The sequence below is a fragment of the Phalacrocorax aristotelis genome, chromosome 18, assembly GCF_949628215.1.
Source record: "Phalacrocorax aristotelis chromosome 18, bGulAri2.1, whole genome shotgun sequence".
Taxonomy (NCBI): domain Eukaryota; kingdom Metazoa; phylum Chordata; class Aves; order Suliformes; family Phalacrocoracidae; genus Phalacrocorax; species Phalacrocorax aristotelis.
Window position 1 is genome coordinate 6,014,096 of NC_134293.1, and position 22,555 is coordinate 6,036,650.

The window sequence follows — 22,555 nt, forward strand, 5'->3', positions numbered from 1 at the left end:
GCGGGGCGCGCTGGGAGCTGCAGGCGGCGGCGGGAAGCGTTTCCGGGTTGCCGGTTCCCAGCGGGGCGCGGAGGAAATGAGCTCAGCCGGGGGCCGCGGCGGTGGGGCTGTGGGGCGGCCGCGGGCGGGAGGGTGAGGGCCGCAGCGGCAGGGCGGCCGCGGGCGGGAGGGTGAAAGTCAGGGTCAGGGTCGCGGCCGCCAGGACCGGGGCTGTAGGGCGGCCGCGGGCGGGAGGGCGAGGGCCGTGGCCGTGGCCGTGGCCGTGGCCGTGGCCGTGGGCGGGCGGGCCCGAGGGAGGGCGGGTGAGTGAGGGCCGGAGCCGGGACTGTGAGGCAGCCACGGGCGGGATGGTCAGGGTCGCAGCCGCCGGGGCTGGGGCTGTGGGGCGGCCGCGGGCGGGTTGGTGAGGGCTGGGACCGGGGCGTGGGGCGGCTGTGGCTCCCCCGGGCCTCCCTGGCTCAGCTTCTCTTTGCTTTTCCAGGTGCCGGACCGGGCCCCGCGAACAAGCGAGCTGCCGGCCCCGCGCTGCGGACCCTGGCGCCGGGGCAGGCGGAGGCCTCTCCCCGGCCCTGCAGCCGCCCGCCGGTGTGTGAGGCCTCGGTGCTGCACTGCACCCCACCGCGCTCCCTCCGCCCCGGCAGCAGAGACCTGTCCCGTGTCAGGGCCTGTCCCACCGCCACAGCCACGGCTGCCGAGAAGCCCGGAGGCCCGTGGGGTATCAATCTGTAAGGGGCTGGAGAGTTCAGGGGAAAAGTGTGCCCGGTTTGCAAGCACTGCTGTGTGGGAGGGTTGAGTCTTTGGGTTCCGCCCCCCCCCGCCCCGAGTAAAAGATTGTTCCTTTTTATGGAAGCTCTCAACGAGGACCATTTCCTGATGCGATGTCCGCTCTGTTGTGTCATTGTTCCGCAGTCCTCCTCCTGCCTCCCATGCAAGGCAGGAAGGAAGGGACATAGAAAATTTTCTCTTGTTTTAATGGGGCTAATTAAAGGTTACATTACTCTTTACAGCAAAAGCCTTCTAGCTTATTAGTTAACAAAGACATAAGAGTAATAGTACTGACTCCTGCTTGGAATGGCTGCTTAGGGGATTCTGCTTATGTTTAGCTTTGTTCTGCTTGGTCAGAGAAGGAAGTAAAGGCCTGAAGTGGTAGAACTGACTGAAAACTTGATTCTGATGAATGTGTTCAGACAGATCGCTGTGGAGATTGGAGAGCTCGGTTTGCGTCTGGATTTCTCTCTCCCCGCAGAAGTGCTCTGGCCGTACAAGCCTGCCTTTGTTCTAAAGAAGGTGTTGCTGAGGGCAGGACGTCGATGACAAGCATGTAGACCTACGGCATGTTTCCATTGTTAGCAAAGGTCTTAACTGCGAGACAAGGTGTTATGGCTTCTGGTCTTGATTTACTTATGCACAATGGATGTAGTGACCTGTGAGTAGTTAGGAGGAACTGCGTTACTCGAACAGTTTCTGATGGATTTCTCTATAACCCTTAGCTGCTTTGAGTAGTGAAGTTCTTATGTAACACCATGACCACAGTGCAGGGGTTTTGGTTGCTGCCACTTGCTTACTTGTCAGGAATTACTTTCTGGGCGGTTCCGTGTGTAGTGTGCCATGCCGTTGGCTTAGGTTTGCTCATGGACTACTTGAGTCAAGTGATGTAGTCAGAAAAACCTTTGGCTTGCCCAGATGCCGGGTGAAGCTTGCTGTTGCATTTTACGGTGATTAGTTGAAAGCAGAGAATGATGGCAACTAGTGGGAGTTCCAGTTAATGCATTTGGAGACGAACTGAGCATTTTTGGCACTGAAATTCTTAGAACTGGTTTGTGTCTTGATCTGCACGATATTTTCATTGCTTGTTATCTAATAGACATTGTTTGTGGTGTTTGCTTAATTGGAATAATTGAGTTAGGAATCGTGGAGTAACGTTATATTTTAGGTGTTGTTCTAAGTTCAGTAGTTATTCAGATCTCTTGGCAGTTTTAAGGTACCATCTGTAGCTGCCAAGTACTTTGCTGTACAGGTGGATGGTTGTGGGTTTTTTTTGTTGTTGAAAGCTGAGGTGGGGTTAGAAGGACGAGGGATGGAGGAAGAATAACAATATAATTAGCAGGTTATTATATTTATTTATAAAGGTTACTCATGTGTCATGGGCACAGAACAGAGAAGGGAGGAGATATTTGTAGTGTGGAAGAGTTTTAAAAAAACAACAATAAAACCAACAGCAAAATGTTTTTGGGAAGAATAATTATTAGAAGAAGGATAGGTAACAAACTTGTTCTTTTCCAGTTAAAGAACTTCAGATCTGGCCCATTAGAATTTCATTCTTTCATCTGTTTGTTTCGATTCTGAGCTTATTGTTGATGGAAAGATAAGCATGGTGAGATGGGGCGGGGGGAGGAAGAAGCAGTGAATGTTAAGCTGCTTTTTCAATGAGACAGATACTCGAAACACTCTAAATATTTGGGGGGGGAGGGGAAGGGGATGATAGTGTTAAATGTTTTGGGGTTTTTTGTCATTTTTTTTGTTGTTTGTTTTTAAATTAAAACTACATTGACTACTCGGCATTCCAGGATAGAGGAAGAAGGGTTTTGAATGAGAGGAGTTACCAGGAAATAAACATTATAGTCCAGCATTTCAGTGTCGAGGCATTTGAAGAGACATTTAAAAATGTTTCCAGTTAAAAAACAAAGCAACAGCAATGAACCCCACATGCAGTGATGCACACCCCAGCTGATGGAAGGGCAGAAGGCTCTTCCATTGTGTTTCAGCCCTGCACAAAAGGAGTTGTGGTCTTTTGGGAGGTTGAGAGGGAGCCGAGTTCCAGCTAGTGTTTGAACTTGGGCTGCAGGATTGCGTGGTGTTTGTAGTGTTGGCTGAAGGCAAAATAACAGGAAGTCCGGAAAAGTGTAGCATGCCTTGCTAAGAGTGACGCAGCTGTAACTTGACTGCATTTTATTGCTGCTTGAGTTGCCTGAAAAGCAGCTAAATCTTGTTTTGTCAGAACATATGTAGATGTCTCCTCAGGAACCTACTCAAAGTACTACTACTTTAGCGTGGGCTTTGTGGGTTTGATGTAAATGGAAATTCCAGGCTTCTGTATTGATCTTGTACATTTCCGTTTCAAGGGTCTGTTGGTTATGACCACTTTTGCCTTGCCGTCCTCATCTGGTGACTTGTGACTCTTCACCAATCACGGCGGAATCCATCAAGCCCACGCTCTGCAGGGTTGTCATCTACCTACAGAAGGAGATGTCAGGAGACACGTGCCTAACCACCACCCTTTGTCCAGCTGCAGGGCCCAAGCCCAAAACTTGCAGCTTCAAAGGGGGCAGCCTTGGTAACAAGTACGTGCGACTAAATGTTGGGGGCTCTTTGTATTACACAACAGTGCAAGTACTGACCAGGCACGACACAATGCTTAAGGCCATGTTCAGCGGCAGAATGGAAGTGCTCACAGACAAGGAAGGTAAGGGAATGTCTTTTGTTGTTGAGAATTTAGTAAAACAACTGGGTTTTGGTGGTGTTTTTTAAATGTCTTAAGACTACCCTCAGTTAAGGATGCAGGGAAAGATAGGTTCCATAAATAACTTGGAACACGAGGCAGCCAACTCCCATTGGTGCTAACAGTCCTCTGTGCTTTATGAAAATCCGTTCTTTTGTTACTAAAATTAACTAACTGAAGGGCTGGTTCTCTTTCCTACGATCACGGCTGGTATGCCGGTTGTTGATGATGTTATGAAGACTGAACAGGCAGTGTGTGGGTTGTCATTTATGTGGTGTCAGGTAGTGGCATCATTTGAAATCTGCATCTGGGGAGGGCCGTTCAGTTTTCATCTTTAAAACTCAGAACAGCCTTGCTTGCAATGTTGAAAATTCTTTTTTTCCTCCTCTCAGTAGCATGTTTCACTTGTGGCTTACGATGCTGTGACCGTATTTAGCTGTCAGTCAAGTAGTATGTCACCTCCTGCTGGACACTGAATATTGGCCTTACAAAAATCCATAATAGATCATAGAGAGTAGAACAAGTAAGATGACCAATATCAGCAATGGCTACGAGTGCTTTCATTTTCCTGTCTTTAGTAGTCCAGGGCAAAATGATACCTTAGGAAGGGGGGTTGTGACACTGTGGAGAAGAGGCTGAGAGGTTGGCAAGTATTTAACCTCCTGGTGTTTCTGAACACTTATACGTGAAAGGTCGTCTGCATGCCCAGATTCTATCAGTTTAAACTTGATGCACAACAGTGTGTTTACTTAAACTGAAACAATTCCTTGTGGATTTTGCATATCATTTAAGCCAAATTCCCCGTGAGTAGGCTGGGCCCTAAATCCATTTAGTCCAGCAGTTTTGTGTAAGAGCCTCAGCCAGAATGGAGGGCATAGTTCATGTTCTGACAGCTACAGCTGGAGAATCTAGCAGTGGTTTAGTCTACTTTCCTATGTTGTCTTCTGTACCTAGGTCCCAAAATAATACATTTTTGCCTGCCTTCCACATTATGGAAAAGGTTTTGATACTGTATTGTGCCCTCTGCCTGTGCGTGTCCTACACTGCTATTGTTTGCCATCAAGTCACACATCCTGTTTTCTTAGTGAATGTGACTTCAGGCATGTTTTAAAATTGCAAAAACTGTCTGTCTGCTACTGTTTCCTGTGCTGCATCCCCTCTCTTCCCTCTCCTGATCTGTCTCTATCCTGTTGTTTGCTCCTGTTTGGAGACTAGGACAGCCTTTTGCCCATACTGGGTTTTCTGGGCTAGTCGACCTTTTAGCATCTTCAGAACACTTTTCTCTCTTTAACTTTGAACAACAGCCAAAGATGTGGTTGGAAGACTGCCAAACCCTTCTCATTAAGCCACAGAACTTATCCCAAATCTACTTGTTGCAAACATTTGTGAATTCTCTCTTCTATTCTTTCCTTGGCTTTCCAGTGGTAGGTTTCTAATTGCCCAGCATTACGCTGTAGCAGCAGTTAATATGTTTATTTACATACAAACACAAAACAAGCCCATTTTTGCTGGGAATATGACAAGCTTCTAAATAAAAGAAGAAACCAACCTAACAGTAAGCTGCTTTCCCTCCCCCACCCCCCCCTTTTTTTTTGTTAAGGTTTGAATGGCTTGGACAGTCAGTTAAATACATGTAAACTAGTGACTTCCTTTAGTGGTTGAAAACATCCATTCCTTTCATCAGAACCTAATACAGAAAAGACAAAGCACAGATAATAATTTTGGTCCAGCAGCCCACTGACTGATCAACTGACACAGTGCAGTCACATTCCTGCAGCAGTTTTAGTGTCTTGTGATAGGAAGCCAAGTATTTTTAGCTTGCGGCTTTTCTTTTGGGGTGCTGGAAAGTAGTGAGAACATACGGGAGGTACCAAAGGAGTCGTTCCACTGTCAGTTTCTGTTCTGTAACCAAATTCCATTTGCTCAAAGTCAGTAAAGGCTTCGACTGAATGCAATGGGAAGAGTATCATGTGCAGTTTCAGAAAACATTAGGCTTATTTATCCTCTCTGAGGGGATTTTTCTTGCCCCCTAGTGTTGAGGTGGTTGAAATGATGTGATGGTTATTTTTCAGGCTGGATCCTTATAGACCGCTGTGGAAAGCACTTCGGAACAATTTTAAACTATCTCCGAGATGACACGATTGCACTTCCAAAACACAGACAGGAGATCAAAGAGTTGATGGCAGAAGCCAAATATTATCTCATTCAGGGCCTAGTGGACATGTGCCAAGCAGCCCTGCAGGTAAGAAATAGGAGTAGCCTGTAAAGTTTTTTGTAGATGTTTTGCTCATAAAATTTACTTAAGACAACTCAGGAGAGTATTTCATGGCCTTAGAGATGGTATCAGGTCAGCCTGGAAGCAAAATGAGGCAGCAGAGAGGTACGTTGTAAGATCTTATCCAGTACGTTTATCAAAGCCATAGTTGCCCTTGCTCTGTGTGCACACCTGAGATTCTGCAATGCTTTGACTAAGAGACGAGATTTAGTTTATGATCTCCCTGGAAATGTTTTCAGACCATTGTGCTATCTTGGCACATCCTTCCAGGCCACAATGCCTGTGTTCTGAAGGCATTTAGTGCAGTTAGTGAGGTGGTTGCACTATCAAGGGAACTGTATCTTTGTAAGAAGAGAAGGATTGTCCCCTGGTTAGATTATATGAATCTAGAATGTGCAAGATGCAGATGCCAGTTTCCCTCATTTTGGAGATGTCATTTCCCTTTGTGCTTCCATTCAGTTGTCCGGCTGCCCCCTCAGAATGGGGATAGCAGCACTTTTCTACTTCACGGGGGTGCAAGGAGGATGAGTAAAGTATAAACTGTATTCACAATTTGTCATCTAAATAGAGGGACTGGTTCTCTTCTGTTTCTATTTTTTAAATTTTATTCAGGAAATAGATACTGAATGAGTTCCTCTTGTGTGAAATGAAATAAAAGCTAGAAATTTAAAGGAAACTGGTTGAATAAACATGATTATTTTGAGCATGTGTTTTAAAAGACCTTGTGGCATTTGTCTAAATTTCCTCCAAGTTATGTCACATCTAATTAGGTAATATTTATAGACACAATGGGTTTGAATCTTTGAAAGCATGATAACTTTTTTCTAAGTTTGATTCTTAATAGAGAAAAAGGCCTATATGGTGAGCACTGATCAGTTTAAGGACCTTTCTTTGTATCAGTTTACCCCTGCTCTTTGCAAATACGTAAGCCTCCAGTAGGTTTATGCACTTTGTTAGTCCCTGTAAGTTCAGCTGATTAAAATAATCTTGTTCTGCCAACTTTTTGATAAGGTTAGCCCAGATGCAGTACATATAAGTTATTATTAGTCTTAAGACTGTGAAATGAATGTTTCTTGCAGGACAAAATGTAGTAATTGATAAATACCTCACATACTAGGTTCAAAATACTTCTTGTATCCATTGAAAGAAACACAAAGCCACATTGACGGTTTTCCTTCTGGTTTGGAATTTAAAACCTTTCTTCTAAAACCAAAATGTTCTAAGGCTTTCCTGTTAGCTATTGAGCTTTCCTTAATTTGCTACATGAGGAATCTGAAGTCACAGGCTGTACTACACGCTCTTGATTGTTGCTTTTGTATCACAAGGGGCTGAAGTCCATTTCGGTGACATGCTGTTCTTGCCAAATGTTCAGTTCATAGTGGCTGATATTCTTATATACTGCAGTGTTTTGGGTTGATTAGAACTAGTGCAAACTCTTACTATCCTTTTCTTCAAAAAAGGATAGAATAATAAACCCACTCAAACCAAATACAACTTGGTCTCGGAGTCCTTGCTATAGCAAAGGATGACATCCACCTGCATCCCAATATTTCAATTAGTACCTTCTGTGGGTAAGAAATGTCTCTGCTGTATTTCTGGGTTGCAGATCAAGGTAACGCTGTGTGGTTACCATAGCAACACAGAGCTTTTCCTTTGCATCACAGGATTTGGGAACATGGCTGGAGGGGTTGGAGGAGACAGCAGCAGATGTTAGCTTTAGCATTTATTTCTCTTGAGTTTATTTCTTCTCTCTCTTCTTTCTTTAAAACAGGACAAGAAAGACTTGTATGAACCTGTCTGTAGCATCCCTATTATCACATCTCCAAAAGAAGAAGAGAGGCTGATAGAATCATCAATGAAAGTAACTGGTTTTTTGTTTGTGGTTTTTTTTTTTTCCCCCCCCAACTATACAGTGAGAAACTGAATTTTTGCTAAATGTATTCAAACACAGAACTTACCTTTTCTACTTTTTTTTCTTTCCCTCCCAATAGCCTGTTGTTAAGCTGCTTTATAATAGAAGCAACAACAAATACTCCTACACCAGGTAGGTCAGTTTTTTCCCCACTATAATGGGAAAGTTCCTCTTTGACAATGGGAGTGGAGGAAGATGTGGTAGGACCTGACTTGGGGTTTTGGTTCTTTGTTTGTTGGTTGGTTGGTTTGGGTTTTTTTAGATTACAGCAGTGCTCTTCTGTGGATTTGATTGCAGTTATTTTTGACTAATGTGAATCTAAATGGGGGGAGAATGCAACAAACTGTCTGTTGAAGTCTAGTGTACAACTCAGTTGTGTGAGGAAGATGAACAGAAACAAGGGACAGGAGATAAGAACGATGAGGCCATTAATACTGGCTGAAACAAAGCTAATGCAGCCGTAATCCTTACCTCATCAGTTTAGCTTTACATCTGAGTCTGCATATACCTCCTCCAGCACTCCTTTACTCTGACCTAAAGAAATTCTTGATGTTCCAGCACCTCCAGTGCCTCTAAATGAATTAATGATTTGGTTACAAAGGGAAGAATCTATTTGCTCAGAAACAATCCAGATAGGGCCAGGGCAAGAATTTACTGGCTTTCCTCCTCTATAAAGTAACATTACTTATTTAGTTTTATGCCATAACTATCATGATCCCTTTGTTACGATGCTATGAGAATGGCTTTGGATTTTCCCAAACCAGTCATCGAAGCGATGTGAGTAATCCTCTGTGCTCTGCAGAATCCTCATTTTCAGCCTTTTCAGTCTGAGATGCAATCTTGGAAGGTTTTTTTCTCTAGACAAACTGATTGTCTGTCTCTCTGTCAGAGAGATGAATTCTAACAATTGTGATATCTCAGGTAGTTGGGAAATGCTGCCTGTGGGAGTGCTGGAGAGCAGTCTGTTTTTCAGCAGACTGCCTTCTGTATCTGCCGGTCGTATTGCACTCCTCCCTGTGTTACCCTTTAGCTTATGGCAGTGATGCTAAAGCAAGCACAGAATAGCATATTAGTCACCATGGGCCTGAAAATGTAAACGTGCTAGTAATGAAAGCAACAGAATCCTAGATACCAGAAGGTGCTGATATCTCAGCTAGCTGTAGGGTTCTAATTATTCCTTGCGCATGAATCTGCATGATGGTGTTTAAATGAGGCAGCTTTATTTAAAATTCCACACTGGCTGCTAGCAAGTGAAGATTTTTTTTTTCCCCCCCTTCTGTTCTTCCTAATCGACAGTATAAAAGGAGCTTTCTCAGTTATGTTGTCAGTGTGGTCTAATATCAAAGACTTCTACATCCTTTTCCCAGCTCTGCCACTTGATAGAGCCTGGGACTTGCCACTGGCTGAATCCCAGATTGCTTCATCAAATGATTCTTGGAAGCGGAAGATTTTGTCTGGTTGCACGTCATGCTTTTTTGATTTAGATCTGAGCAGAAATACTTCTCAGTCTACGTATTTTATGTAAAGCCCACTCGGTTGTTCTTATTAGCAGTGTCTTGATTCACAAGTATTTCATAGCCTTCGTGGACCACTTGCAAAAGTTAAGAGACTGCATACAAAAGTACGATGTCACATCTCTGGATAGATTCTTGGCAGCAGGGTGTGAACCTTGAACTTCTGGTTCCAAAGAGTAAGGAATTTTAGTGTTAAAGCTAGCAAGGTTGGCTTTGTTGCCTAGGCAATAATATGTTCACTAATTTTCATATGTCCACACAAAACCCACCACCCAACAAAGGGGCACAGATTACTTAGTTTCCATACAGCTGCATTTGAGTTAATATCGGAGGAGTAAGGGTTTTAGATTTTTTTCACTTGATCAAATTGGACATTGATTGGCTATGATGTTATTTAAGTAAAATATTTTAAATTTTAGGAATAGCTTTCTGATAGCTTATTTTAAACCTATAATGCTACGTATATTTTTTTCCTCTAGAACATCCAGATCTTGCTTTGAAAAGTAATTAAGATCCTACATTGTGCTGACTTTCAATAAAACTTAGTTTCCTAAATAGTCTCTTCACCCTAGAAATTTGTATGGGGTATCACTAGTGTTACGTGCAGAACACCGTGCCTTTTAGCTGGCCTCCTAACAGGTGTTGACTCTTTGGACTTCTGCTGTTACTAAGCTGAAGAGAACTGCAGTTAGCATATGATTTAATCGTTTTGAGTGTCAGTCAAGAGAGAGTTGTAGATAGTTGATGTAATGATTTGAGAAATTGTGCTGTCATTATTAATTATATAACTTGACCTCTAAAGACTGGTGTGTTTGCGCATGGCAATCAAAGCATCTTATTTGTATCTGAAATTTGCTATTGCCCTTCCTTTTCTTGGCAGCATATGGCAATGAGTCACTACTTATTTGTATTCTGCAGTTAGATCAATGCTTAAAACCATGGTGGAATAGGCGTATGAATTCTGTAGCGGTGGCCAGCTGAAAAACCACAAAAGCCTTACTCCTTCTTTTGTTGCTGTGTTTCAGTAACTCAGATGACAACTTACTGAAGAACATAGAACTGTTTGACAAACTCTCTCTCCGATTCAATGGCAGAGTTCTTTTCATTAAGGATGTTATAGGGGATGAAATCTGCTGCTGGTCTTTCTATGGGCAGGGTCGGAAACTTGCTGAAGTCTGTTGTACCTCTATAGTGTATGCTACAGAGAAGAAGCAAACCAAGGTAATGAAGTTTTATCCACCTGTCTCTTATGGTTTAAAAAAATTCAAGTTGATGATACGTTGCAGAAAGATACAGATTTTGCATAACTTAAGCCAGGTTGCTGGAGGTAAGCAATGTCATTTATCGGAAAAGCTTTGATACCAACTCTCCTGAATATTGACTGGAATTGATGGTCAGTGACATCAAAATTAGTAGGGTGGCTCCCTGCCTAGGGGGCTGCAGGATGAGCTGGTGTCTTGGTAAAAGATGCTGCGTACTAGATAGAATTCAGAGAAGACTAAATACGGTAGCAGGTTTGAAGAAGAGAAATCTGAGAACGGTGACTCTGAAAGCACGTGCATTTTAGTGCTAGTCTCTTAGAAAGCTGATGGACTTTGTATCCCTAAAGCATGTAAAATGCCTTTAAATTCTTCTCTAATTAAATGAAGTAAAGATCTAATTCTGCTCCTAATTATACCTGCATAAGTTTACTTCATTGCAGTTATTTTGTACTGTGTTTAGCTTGCACTGATGTAATCATTGTATGTAATTGGTCTAAATGGTTGTGTCTGGGAGTATAAATCTCTCCAGAGTGCTGGAAAACATGCCAAAAAGCAGAAGACTGAAACTGATCTGTCCCAACCTGAATAACTGAAATGGAAGGGATGAAATTAATGAAATGGAAACTTAAGCTCATACACTGTTTAGAAACATTATTTTTTTAATTATCATTGTGCTTTCTTGTTCAAAACTATAGGATATCTATTAAAAAAAGTTCAGCGGGGGTGCAGATTCCCAATAATCAACCTATCTTGATTTCCCCACATTTCTAGCAATTCTTTTCATAGTCTCCCTGCCTCTGATTTTGCAAAGGTTACCTAAAGACTTGCTTTCAAGCACAGTGTATCCTAAAGAGGTGAGTTACGTGCATGAAAACATGATCATGATCAGCATGATAAATCTGCAGGGTTTCCATGAGTTCAGGAGTTAACTTCTGACTTGCAGTGATGCAGGTGAGGTGACCAGCATCCAACACTAGCACTTAAGAATCAGAAATACTGTATTCCATTCTAGAACAACCTAAAAAAAAGAGGCAGTGTAGGTGATCTGGCGGTGGGAGTAATCCTCTACTAGAGATTAGACTGCTTTGCTCATCTTTCTCATTTACAATTGTTTTAATCTCTTTATAGTGCGTGTCTTTATGGCTCAGGTGTCGTCTTACTTACTGGTGTGTGTTCCAGTCATGTTAGCCTGTACAGATCAGGAAAAGGACGTGTGCTGTTTTTTTGTAGGTTGAATTCCCTGAGGCACGAATTTATGAGGAAACACTAAATGTCTTACTATATGAAACACCACGGGTTCCTGATAACTCTCTGCTGGAAGCAACAAGCAGAAGCCGAAGCCAGGCGTCTCACAGTGAGGATGACGAGGGTTTTGAGCTTCGTGACCGAGTGCGCCGAATCCACGTGAAGAGATACAGCACCTACGACGACCGTCAGCTTGGCCACTAGCGTACCAGTCAAGGAGAGAGGGTTTGGTGTCAAGGCTTGCATCGATGTTCTTTGAAGGGAGATCAGAAAGCAGGGAGGGATCAGTTGGACTCTCTGGATTGATCTTCATGTGGTTTCTTAGCTCCCTAGAGAAGCAAACGGACATTTGTGCGCACAAAGCAAGACTAAAGGCCAAGGGCTTTGAGAACTAAGGTGTTGATTTTGCACCATGTGCTTTAAGTTCAGACTGGCCCCCTTTTCATGCCGTGTGAGGAATGGAATTTGGACACCGATTGTGACAGTTTGGTTGCGCTTTCGTATCTAATGACTTGCCAGTGTTCTTACTTCCTGTGAGAAGTACTGCTTTTCCTGAATGAGGTGGCATGGTCTGAAAATCTTTTTCCAGATACCTCCCCTTTTAGGGTTTTGTATAACAGAACTTCCAGGTTTTAAATCAAGAGACTGAAGAGGGGGTGGAGAGAACTCAAACATGACTACTCTTAGCAAACACTACATCTGATGACCCCCAGAAGAAACGGTTAGCTATCCAAGAGTCAGGTGTACTGCACATGTGGTTTCTGCCACCGCTTTCCCTCAGTACACATACAAAAGTTTGTGTTCCAAGACAGCTGTCTTTAAAACTCATTAATTCTAAGGCAAGCTCTTCCAAAGAGGTAAGAGTCAAGCCATCAAAAACCCTCCCCTTGTGAAAAATTAGAAAACTTTGGAAATTTAAATATACGTATAATGACTTGACTTGGGAGATGGAGGAATGGGTATGGCGAAGGAAGAAACTTAAAGTAAGAAAACTCCAGGAATAGGTTGTGGCAGGGTTGCCATTGTTTAGGCTTGTGATAATGTAATCCTGTTTATATAAAAAGCAGCAATCTGGGGGAATTAGTTTTACATTAGTTTCCTCCTGTGGCCCAAAAGTGCTATTTGATGTTAAATTTCTCGAGCAGCAGGGGAAAAATGTCAGTGACGGGGGAAGTACAGGCTAAACAACATTTTATAATGCTAGATAATGTTCACATACTGAAGGGTGAATTCAAGTTTTGTTTTGAATCTTTTCTAGAGCATAGAAGTTGAAGTGGAAAGGGAAGAATAGGCATAAAAATCTTGTTCTAGCATGAAACTGCAAGAGGCTTTGGACACAGGAACGAGGTAGCTTATACTGAATTCTAAACTGAAATAATCGCTTCTTTTCTGAGTGCTTGGCTGGGTGCTAATCGTAAAGGGCCTTCCAGAAGGTTGGAATCGAGGCTGCTCAGCAAATTGGGTCTCTGGAAACAGTTTGAAGTTTAGTATGAAAAGTTATTAATGTATTTTTAAGTGTGTGCTTGTGTTTCAGCTGTAGGTTGCAGATTCAAATTCTACCACTGTCATAAACACTTACTACTTGACGGCTGTTCACTGTCAGCTATGGATATGTGACAGCAGTGGAGCGGGCTCCTCACTGCTTTTGTGTTCCCATATTGTACAGGAGCATGGAAGCTTTAGATCCTGCAATGGTTCGTCTTGAACTGCTTTGACCAATGCCAAATCTATCCATAAGTTTTAAAGCAAATTACTGCAAAAGCCTGACAAGAAAATAATCCCAAATTAATACAGTGAAGTCATAAGTAGAATTAAGATGGTAGATGGTTTGGTAGTAATAGAAGCAGGGGAGGGAACAAAACAATTATTTCCACTCATTTGGCATTTTGAAAATGAAATTGTTGAGGCTTGGAAAGAAAACACTAATGGTCATTTTTTTGGGGTGTTTGGTTTTGGTTTTTTTTTCTCGTTATATTGTTTAGCAAGGCCTCTGCAATAGGCATTCACTTAATTCTCCTCACATTCAGGAAGTAGCGTTGCCACAGTAATGCAGCACCTGCCTTTTTGTGAAAGGCCTCTTTAAAACTCTAATAACCTCTTTTCTTTTTATATTGCTTTCTGTAAGTTGTTGTTTTCCAGCTGGTTTTTCTATTGTGCTGGTGAAAATACAGCTGCTGAAATTAGCTTTGACAAAGATTTTTTTGGGTTTTTTTTTTTTTCCTTTAATTCTGCTTGAGTGTGATGTGGATTTTTTCTTTTAAAATTTTCCCTCCACTGATACTACTTAAATTACACTGTGGTGGGTGCTTTGAAGCTACCAGCAGAGCCTGTAGTGATAGGGTCTTTGTGCTGTACTTGAGAGCTTCAATTTATTCTCTTGTACTTTTTTTTTTTCATCTTATAACAAATAAGACTGCTATTTAAAATTCATGTGTGGCACTTCTGTTTCTTGGCAAATGATTTACATCAGTTTTTTCTTGTTACTATCATAGTGAAGGTTAACAGATTAAGTAAGTGATGCTGGTAGCCTTGCAAAACTCTGTTTAAAGGAAGTTAGAAGCAGAAAAGTGTTATCTTTGCATTTCTTTTCTCCGGGGAGTACTGGGGTATGGGAAGGAGTGTGTGCAAGAGAATGAGTGTCGGAGGTGTGTGCTAGTCCAGAGGCTTTCGTTCCATGGTTGAATTCTGTACTCCTGGGATCCATTAATGAAATGGGTCCAAACTGTGAATTATTACGCTGTAAGAAGCACAGAAAAGCTTGTGTTTTGGTTTAGTTGGTTTTCTTTTTCCTGTCTCCCATAGTCAACAAGTAGTATTAATTTCCAATTTGAATTTAGATTAAATTAATCTTGGAAACAAACTGCGTTGAGAACCATCTGGGTTGTGAGAATCTTTTTAAAGGTGCAAAATAACATCTTGGTGTTTGGGGAATATCAGCAAGAACTGTAAGCAGTTATGAATGTTTTTTAAATATGTACAGATATCCTTTTCATTTCACCTTCTTCTCTCATCCCCATTCATTCTCCCTTCTCTACCCCCAGTTAGTACTGATTACAAAACATCTGCTTTTAGATTAAGATATGACTAGAACTGGATCGATGTTAAACAATGTTTGGCCACTGTGGACAGACCACTCTGTCAGTCTGTAAGCTTTACTCAGAGTAATAATTTAATTGCATAAACACTAAAGTTTTGTCTATTCAATAGACGTTTCAAAACCCTAGTCTTGGTGTTCTTTGTCCTGATAAGATTTTTCAGGATGTGGCTGAGAGATCCCAGTTAAATGGCTATGGTTGGGATTGACCAGCACTTCTCTAGTCCCCTCCACTGGTAAACAGGTAGGAATGGGAGAACATCAGGAAATCCCCTCTGTAGGTGTGTTGTGGGAAGTGTGCTATTCGGACGTGCGCATGGCTAAAATGATTGTGGTATTAGAGATCCCCTCCCTAGCTGGGGCTTCTGTACTCGGGTTTCTGATAAAATCTGGAATGCCCCGAGTTAGTTATCACCCAAGCGCTTACATAATTGGATAATTTACATGAAGTCTCAGTAAGTCTAAATGTAGACTTGGATGGAGCCATCACTTACACAGTTCATGGGTTGAGCATTTTTCTAATACAAGTGATAGAACACTATATTTTCTCTGAAAAGTCCCACTTATCTGGAACTGCTCCAATACAGGATGTTAACTGCATGTCCTTTCCACCAAAATCACAGCATGTTGATTTATAGAGTCTCGGTACTACCAGCTTCTGATAATTTCAAATACTTTAGTTTTGATGTAACACATGCTTTGTATTCTCATCTCAATCATCCTTTACTTAATTAAAGGCTATAAATTGTTTGGACAGGAACATTCTAGACATTCTAGAACATATTTTTACAACCTGGTATAATGGAGAAAAATCAGCACTGAAAATGATAATGCAGCTTTGGACTGCTGCTTTGTAGTAAGCTGTCCACTTCTAGAGAAAGCAAGCAGCTCTGCTTCCTAAGAGTCTTCTCTGCTGGCTTTAAATATGACAAATTATGATCCCTATTAAGACAATATAGGTTTCTAATTATATGCATTTCTCTGCAAGTTAAGAAACTTGTAATGGCTTCCTACATAGACCATCACCAATGGATGTCTTTACTGATGTGCTCATGAATTTATAGTAGCCTTTGGGAGGAAGAAATGCCTTTTTGCCTCATTTGTAATGCATGAATTCTAACTACATCAGCTAACGTTCATTAGCTGCTGGAGCTCTTTTTGAAACCTTACTGTCCATTCCTAAATTTCAGTGAACTTTTGCACATCCAAATATTATATTAGCAGACGGAGAGAATGAACGGAAAACATGAACTGACATCTATACACAAGCACTGTAATGAAGGGTTGTGTGCTTCTGTAATGGGGTCCTTGCATATTGCAAAACAGCCTCGGTCTTTCTACAGAGAAGGAGACTTGGTGCCTTGAGTGAATGTCTTATGTTAAACAGCTTTTCAGTATCAGTGTTAATTAGGCAATAATGTCAAAAGAGAGAGCTCTGCAGGGTAGCAGCCTCCAACTGCTTGATAAATGCCAAGACAAAACTAAATGTTTAACCTTCACCTTGACATTTAGTTTTCAGAACAGGAGACATTTATCCTATCATAACGTTCCATTCCACTGACTTTTTCTCTTTTGCAATTCATGGGTAAAATATAAAATAACTGACCGAGACTGGGAGGGCCTTTGAGGGGGCCATTGCTGTGGTGTTACTGAAAAGCTGCATTCTGCTTGGAACAGGCAATGCTTATTGTGGTTGTGATTAGATTTTTTTTTTTCCTCAAGGTTTTTTAATGTTCAGACACAGTTCACTCTTAGAAATACTGATGACACATACCTTAACTGAACGTGTCTGGCCCAGCAGTCCCTGTCTTACACAATTAGATTATATCCTCTGACAATCCTTGGCATTAAATCTTTACAGCCAAATTTCACACCATACGTTCTGTTAGGCGAACCGAGGTTTTATTAAGAGCTGAGTGGGCATAAGTCCTGTTTCCAACTCTGCTACTAACTCGGTGACAGCAAGTCAGTTTGTACGTGCATAATTTTTCCTCATCTGTAATAAAATGGTGGTAAGACCCTCCCTACCTCAGAGGGATGTTGAAGCTTAGTATGTTCAATAATAATAAAGGACGTTGGATTTCTGTAATATTTTGTATCCAGAGGATAGCAAATATGATTGCTGATCTTGTTTAAACTGACATTCTGTGATCAAGCTTTTTTCTTATAGCATCAGGCTTTGTTTTATTTTTATGTCTAACTTTTAAGGGTCAGCCTTATGGGTAAAATACTTAGTTAATGCAGTAACCATATTAGCTATTGCTCTTTTATCAGTGCATTAAATGGAAATGGAACACTAATTTTTAATAAAGTGTTATATTTTGTCCTCTGTGTTTTCTCCAGTATCATAACTTTTCATTCGTCATGTTGGTCTCTGCACTTTTGTTCTGCATTGCAGTTGTGATCCTCACCAAGTATTTAGGATTCCTGAACCACAGAAATACTTTGTCAGCAAACAGCTTTCGTATTACATGGAGCTGTTGCTATCAGTCACCCGTGCCCTGCACGTGTAGGCTATTTGTAGGAGGTATTGGTGTACTTACAGGTACACTGCGGACAACTGGTTTTGATTCTCTCTGGGCTTTTGCTTTAATTGTAAAACAATTCATTGGGTGCAGTGGTTTTTCACATTCATGGAAATAACTTCATTTCCTAATAAGAATCACAGAGCAATTTGATCTTTCATTAAGTCTACACAAAATTTGTACTACCACAAAGGTAACCTAACTTGTATTTTGAAAACCTTCAAACTTTCTTGACTGACGGAGCAGCCTAACAGGGAATTGGATCCAGAGATTTAGTCTGTGTTCTGCAGTAGGCGTGCTTTTGAGGTAGCCAACATAATCTTATCTATCCTATTTAGCTGTTTTCTTTGCTGCTGTTACCCTGCTTTCTGAGCTGAGCCATAGTTTTTTTCAGTTGTGAGCAACAACTGCAAAAACTATTCCACAAAGTGTCTGAGTGCCTTTGAAGGAAGTTAGGTAATCATTCTGTTTGGAAAGGGAGAAACCTCTCCTACGTAACTGAGGTTTCTAGTACGTACCAGCTCTTCTTTCCCACAGTTGTGTTGTGGAGAACTGGTTTATCTGTACGGTGGGTGCTCCTACCCTGCCTGATGTTGTGTGAGGGCGCGTAGAAACAGCCTGCTTTAATTCATCGTGGTAGAACTGTTGGTTCTTGTGTCTGGGTAACATGATTGAGTCTCCTCTATCTGCTGCCTCTTTCAAAAATGGAAAAACTCTTTTTCCCTTCACTGCCTGTGCTGGCGGGGGTCTGTTGCTCTCGGTGCGGTCCAGCCCCTCCTGCCTGCCATCACTTCTGTTTTCTGCACCGTTGCCTTGGGAGCTCTCCCTTTCCCTGGGTGTCCCTGGGCATCTTTTCCTTCACAACCACAGCTAGCGTGGGATTTTTGGCAGTAGCTGGAGGACTTAACTAGGTTTATTAAGTATCTTGAAAAACCCTGCTAAAGGAATGATCTCACCTATATTCTTATTTGCTGCGGAAGGAAGAGAATGAATGCGTCCTGGGCCCCTCTTGTTGTTCTTCTGCCAACATCAGACAGCGAATTGATTCGCTCGGAGATAGGCACTATGAAAAGCAGATTTAACATGTGTCACTAACCTGATGCTTCAACCCCTGCTCCCTTCTCTAGTCGGGCCGGTGTGCTGCCGCCGCTGCGCTCCCGGGGAGCTACTGCACATCTGGGATCCCCGGGCCCCTCCCGGGCTGCGGCTCCGTGAGGGCCGGGGTGGGCACGGGCTGGTGCCGAAGGAGATCGGGGGAGTCCCGCGGGGGTCCCTGGCGGGCCCCCCCTCCCCGGGCGGGCACGGCGGCTGCCGGGGCCGCCTCAGGGCCGGGGGCAGAGGGTTCCCGCCTCGGCCCGGCCCCGCCCCCGGCGCGGTTGCCATGGAGCGCGGCCCCGCCCTCCGCGTGACGTCAGCGGCAGCCGCGGAAGATGGCGGTGGAGCGTCGCGGCGCGCCCCGGCCCTCCCGCGCTCGGCCGGGCGGCGCGGAGCCTTCGCCCCGCGGGCGCTCCCGCAGCGGTGCGGGCGGGCGGCTCTGAGCGCGGGGCGCGGCGGGCGGACCCGCTCCCCGCGCCGCCATGAGCTGCTCGGCGGACGCCGTGAAGGAGAAGCTGCTGTGGAACGTGAAGAAGGAGGTGAGGAGGGTGGGCGGCGGGCGGCCGTTTGTCCGTCCGTCCTGCCCGGCGGGGCCGGGGCTGAGAGGCGGGGGTTCCCTCCCTTCGGCTCGGCCTCCCGCGGCGGGTTCAGGCCGGTAACGGAAGGTTGAATCTTCCCCGTGATGACTTGGTTTCACCTCTCTTGCGGTAGCGGCCGGTGGTTCAGAGTTTGCCTAGAGTAAATAAAACACAGCTTTGGTCAGACTGAATTAAAGCCCGGTCTCCCCTCAGGAGGCGATGAATGGCGAGTGGAGGATTTGCTCGGCTACAACCGTTTAACCCTTCCTGTGCTGCTGCTGTGGAGTGCGTGACCTTCCCGTGACTGGAAAATAAATAAATAACGGCGCTCCTTAGCCACGCCGATGGAGTTGACGCTGTAACGCTGCTCCAGAAACGCGTCAGTGGTTTTGCTGGGTTTTTCCGAAGCGAACCCGGGGAGCAGAGACGCTCGCTCCTTCCTGCCCCTGCAGCCGGCGGCGGTCGTGCTCAGCTGCTGAGGCAGGAGCCTGGAACGAGCGAACGGTCCCGGCTCCCTTTCCCTGGGGTTGAGTTTCCCTCGTTACTAGTTCTTCGCTAACTTCTCCTTAGCTCTGAGCTTTAGAGGAGAAAGAGGGAAAAACAGCGATAATAAAGCTAGTCCTAAAATAGATTAATTGGTTCCCAAATGGCAGAGCCCTGGCAGAAGCATCTGCTCCTGTGGTCTTAATACCTGCGCTTTAGGGAGCGTGCTGAGAAAGCCGGAAGGAAAGCTGGGATAATTTGGGCTGTTGTTCTTACAGACAGCTCTGGGGAGCTGGTCTTACAACCGTCCTGGGGCAGTCTGAGATCCGTTGGTGGATAAGCTACCAAACACCCTGTGCCTCAATGGGGAAGGTGGCATTTGATCGCACTTGCATCTGGACCGGTAGCGCTTCAGTCTTCACAATGAATGATGCCGTTACCTGGTAGGACTTGCTCAGCAGGACAGAGTTCCTGCTGTGCCTTGCACTTGGGTGGAGCGGCTGTTTAACACAGAGCAAGGTTCATGCCGAGACCTGCTCCAACAGGATGCTTTTTGGAGTCCCTGCCGAGGTGCTTGGGTGGTGTAAGTGTGCCGTGGTCTAAGAGCGCCTTCGTGAATGCACTCCAGGTGGAAGTGGCAGTGTAGTAAGTGCCCACCTCTCCCCAGTACACCTGAGTACCGTATTCTGCGTTTTTGTGGCATTGACTGTGTAACAGCTGTGTGTAGCTTGTTCTTACACAGGAGCTAAGTGAAGATGTAATGCTTATCCACCACAGCAATAAAAAATAGTTTTTAAAAGTTAACTATCCTGCTCCTTCCCCTTCCCCAGTTCATAGCTGGGGAAATGAGAAGTGGTAGGAGAGCAAGATTCATTAAAGCTCAAGTGAAAAGTTGTTGCTATGGCCAAGGAGCCTGAACTGGGAGTCCTAATACTTATTAGTGTTGAAACCAGAAAATATCATATGTTTCAGTCAGCAGAGTAGGGTTAGACACGTAAAGAATGATCTTTACGCAGAACTGTAGGACAGTGCCCTAGGATGACCCGGCCAGCACCTGGCCACAGGGCTCTGAGCAGGTGTTACCTGTTGCTCACTCACGTATTAAATGCTGTGGCGTAATGCAGCCATGAACCTGCCACTTCATTTAGAAATTTTAGCTTGAACTAGACTGTCTGAGCCAAGATAGTATAAGGTTTGATTTAGAAGCGTGTGCACTTGCTCTCCTGGGTTAATGCTTAAATTTATAAATATATTTGAGAAATGTTTGCAAACTCTGAATGTTGCAATCTTGTGCTAATGTATGAGATTGAAAGTGAAATGGATTTTCATGATCCAAGCTAGCTCAAGCCAAGGAGAGCAAGTGGTACATAATTAAAAAATCTGAGGCTAATTTGTTTTTAAAGTCTCTAAAATGTTTTTAATTGGACTCTAGCTTTTAAATTACTTCAGTAATCCTTGAAAGTGTTATTCGTACCTTCTGTGTCATCTGCAGTTTTGTTCTGTCTTTGTTTTGTTTGTTTGGGTTTTTTTTCTTCTTCTCCAAATCTTCACCAGTGCTCTCTTAGAGGTTTTATATTGGCTTGGCTTTTTGCGGGTTGCCCAGAGCTTTCAATTCTAAAATAGTCATGAGAGCTTTTTGGCCATTGTTACCCTAACGGGTAACACCTCGTGCCTGTGCACTCGCAGACCTGTAGTAGGGGTCCCTGTCTGTTCTGCTCACGTTCAGACAAATGGTATCAGGGGGCACTCAGAGACACGGAGCTTTTATTTTTCTTTTAAACAATAAATCATGGAGCCAGGAATTGAATGCAAACCACCAGTATACAAACCACCAGATTATGCCACCCTTAATGACAGTAATTAACAACTTCTGGTAGAATTTTCAACCTCATTTTATATTCTGTGTGACTTTTCACACGGCCACTTATGCCTGCATCCATGTTGTGTGTTGGTGGCCTTGTTTTGCAAACTTGACTAGTCCGTGTCCGTTCTCAAAGTGATCATTCCCTTTTTTGTCCTCTAAACCCAGGCTTTTCTTCCCATTGAATTATTTTCACGTAACCTCAATACCTAATGGAGTTCAGAGTAAGCATATTCTTTCTGTACATTGTTTATGCCAAACCTGTTAAAATTCAGTCATCTTTGCAAAATATAAAATGGTTGTCTCTGAAGTCACTTGGTGCAAAGTGATTATTTTGTCTCTCCCTCTCAGCAAAAAACTTCTGCATTTTTCCTTTGGGAAAATTTAATGTTGTTTGCTTTTTCTCAGATGGGCTTACAATTCCCACTGGTAAAGAATGTATTTTGTTGGCTTTAATAGAAAGGAGGACATGTAATGTGTTTTGAAAATTTAACTCTACTGGGATTCATGCTGAGGCTGCTTATAAGTTCACGTTTCAAACATTTATCCCTCTCTGCAGGAAAATCTGTTGTGACAAGTAGACTCATAAACCAGGCTTTTCTCTGGCCACTTCCTTCTGCCTGGTGAAACATAGGGGTTTTGCCTTTTCTGGATTTAAACACAGTACTCTTTCTAGCTGTGAAACAAACAGGATAACAACAACCTTAGCAGGTTCACCCTGAAAAATTGCAGAGCGCTTCAGAAACACAACTGCTCACCTTACAACTATAATGCACCCACTTCTGAGCAGAAGTACAGTACTTTTTTAACAGCTTGTATTTATACCACCCACTTCTTCAAGAGTAACAAAGAGTCAGTACAGCAGGAGTGATCAAGAAATGAGATGAACAGTAACTACACAAGCTAAAGAAGACATAGATGCTGGACATAAGGTTTTCTCCTTTGAGGAAAAAATGCTGTGGGTTTTAACTGTGGTCATGGTTATTCCAGTATTTTATGAGCACTGTTCTTTGCCTCCGACGCTGCATTGTCTCCGTGCTGCTTCTCCAGCGTCCCACCATGATGCATGGTTGGGGAAGGCGCTGCGACCTGTATTCTGAAAGAGCAGTGCTGGTTTGAAAGGTTGTTCCTATGCCTGAAGGTTTGAGATATGTTGAGGTGTGCTGGGTCAGCCCTCGTCAGAAATTCATCATTGTGACAGTTTAGCAAAAT

General features: G+C 43.4%; 2 protein-coding genes across 24 annotated transcripts in view; both read left to right on the plus strand.

Moving 5' to 3' along the window:
* Nucleotides 1–15: 15 nt before the first annotated feature.
* TNFAIP1 (TNF alpha induced protein 1) lies at nucleotides 16–13,901 on the plus strand. Its single transcript, XM_075112742.1, has 8 exons — nucleotides 16–101; nucleotides 482–725; nucleotides 3,123–3,463; nucleotides 5,572–5,741; nucleotides 7,546–7,635; nucleotides 7,766–7,818; nucleotides 10,226–10,421; nucleotides 11,693–13,901. The coding sequence occupies exons 3-8, from the start codon at nucleotides 3,247–3,249 to the stop codon at nucleotides 11,909–11,911; spliced, it is 945 nt and encodes a 314-aa protein (XP_074968843.1). The 5' UTR covers nucleotides 16–101; nucleotides 482–725; nucleotides 3,123–3,246; the 3' UTR covers nucleotides 11,912–13,901.
* The window catches only part of SGSM2 (small G protein signaling modulator 2), a 72,562-nt gene continuing 62,441 nt past the window's right edge, over nucleotides 12,435–22,555 (plus strand). For 16 of the 23 annotated variants that reach the window (XR_012663564.1, XR_012663565.1, XR_012663566.1 and 13 more), the window contains exon 1: nucleotides 12,435–12,564. Coding sequence is in view for 20 of the 23 variants with exons in the window: in XM_075112716.1 (XP_074968817.1) it covers nucleotides 12,460–12,564 (105 nt within the window). In the remaining 3 variants the exon portion in view is untranslated. Of the gene's footprint in view, nucleotides 12,565–18,798; nucleotides 18,961–22,555 lie in introns of those variants that run through there. The other 7 variants (XM_075112727.1, XM_075112728.1, XM_075112734.1 and 4 more) reach the window with 2 other exon arrangements.

Excerpts from the sequence above, each read along its gene's own strand:
- TNFAIP1 (XM_075112742.1), top strand. The coding sequence starts at position 3,247 with ATGTCAGGAGACACGTGCCTAACCACCACCCTTTGTCCAGCTGCAGGG. Across the intron at positions 7,636-7,765 it reads TGATAGAATCATCAATGAAA|CCTGTTGTTAAGCTGCTTTA; the intron begins GTAACTGGTTTT and ends CCCTCCCAATAG. Across the intron at positions 10,422-11,692 it reads CAGAGAAGAAGCAAACCAAG|GTTGAATTCCCTGAGGCACG; the intron begins GTAATGAAGTTT and ends GTTTTTTTGTAG.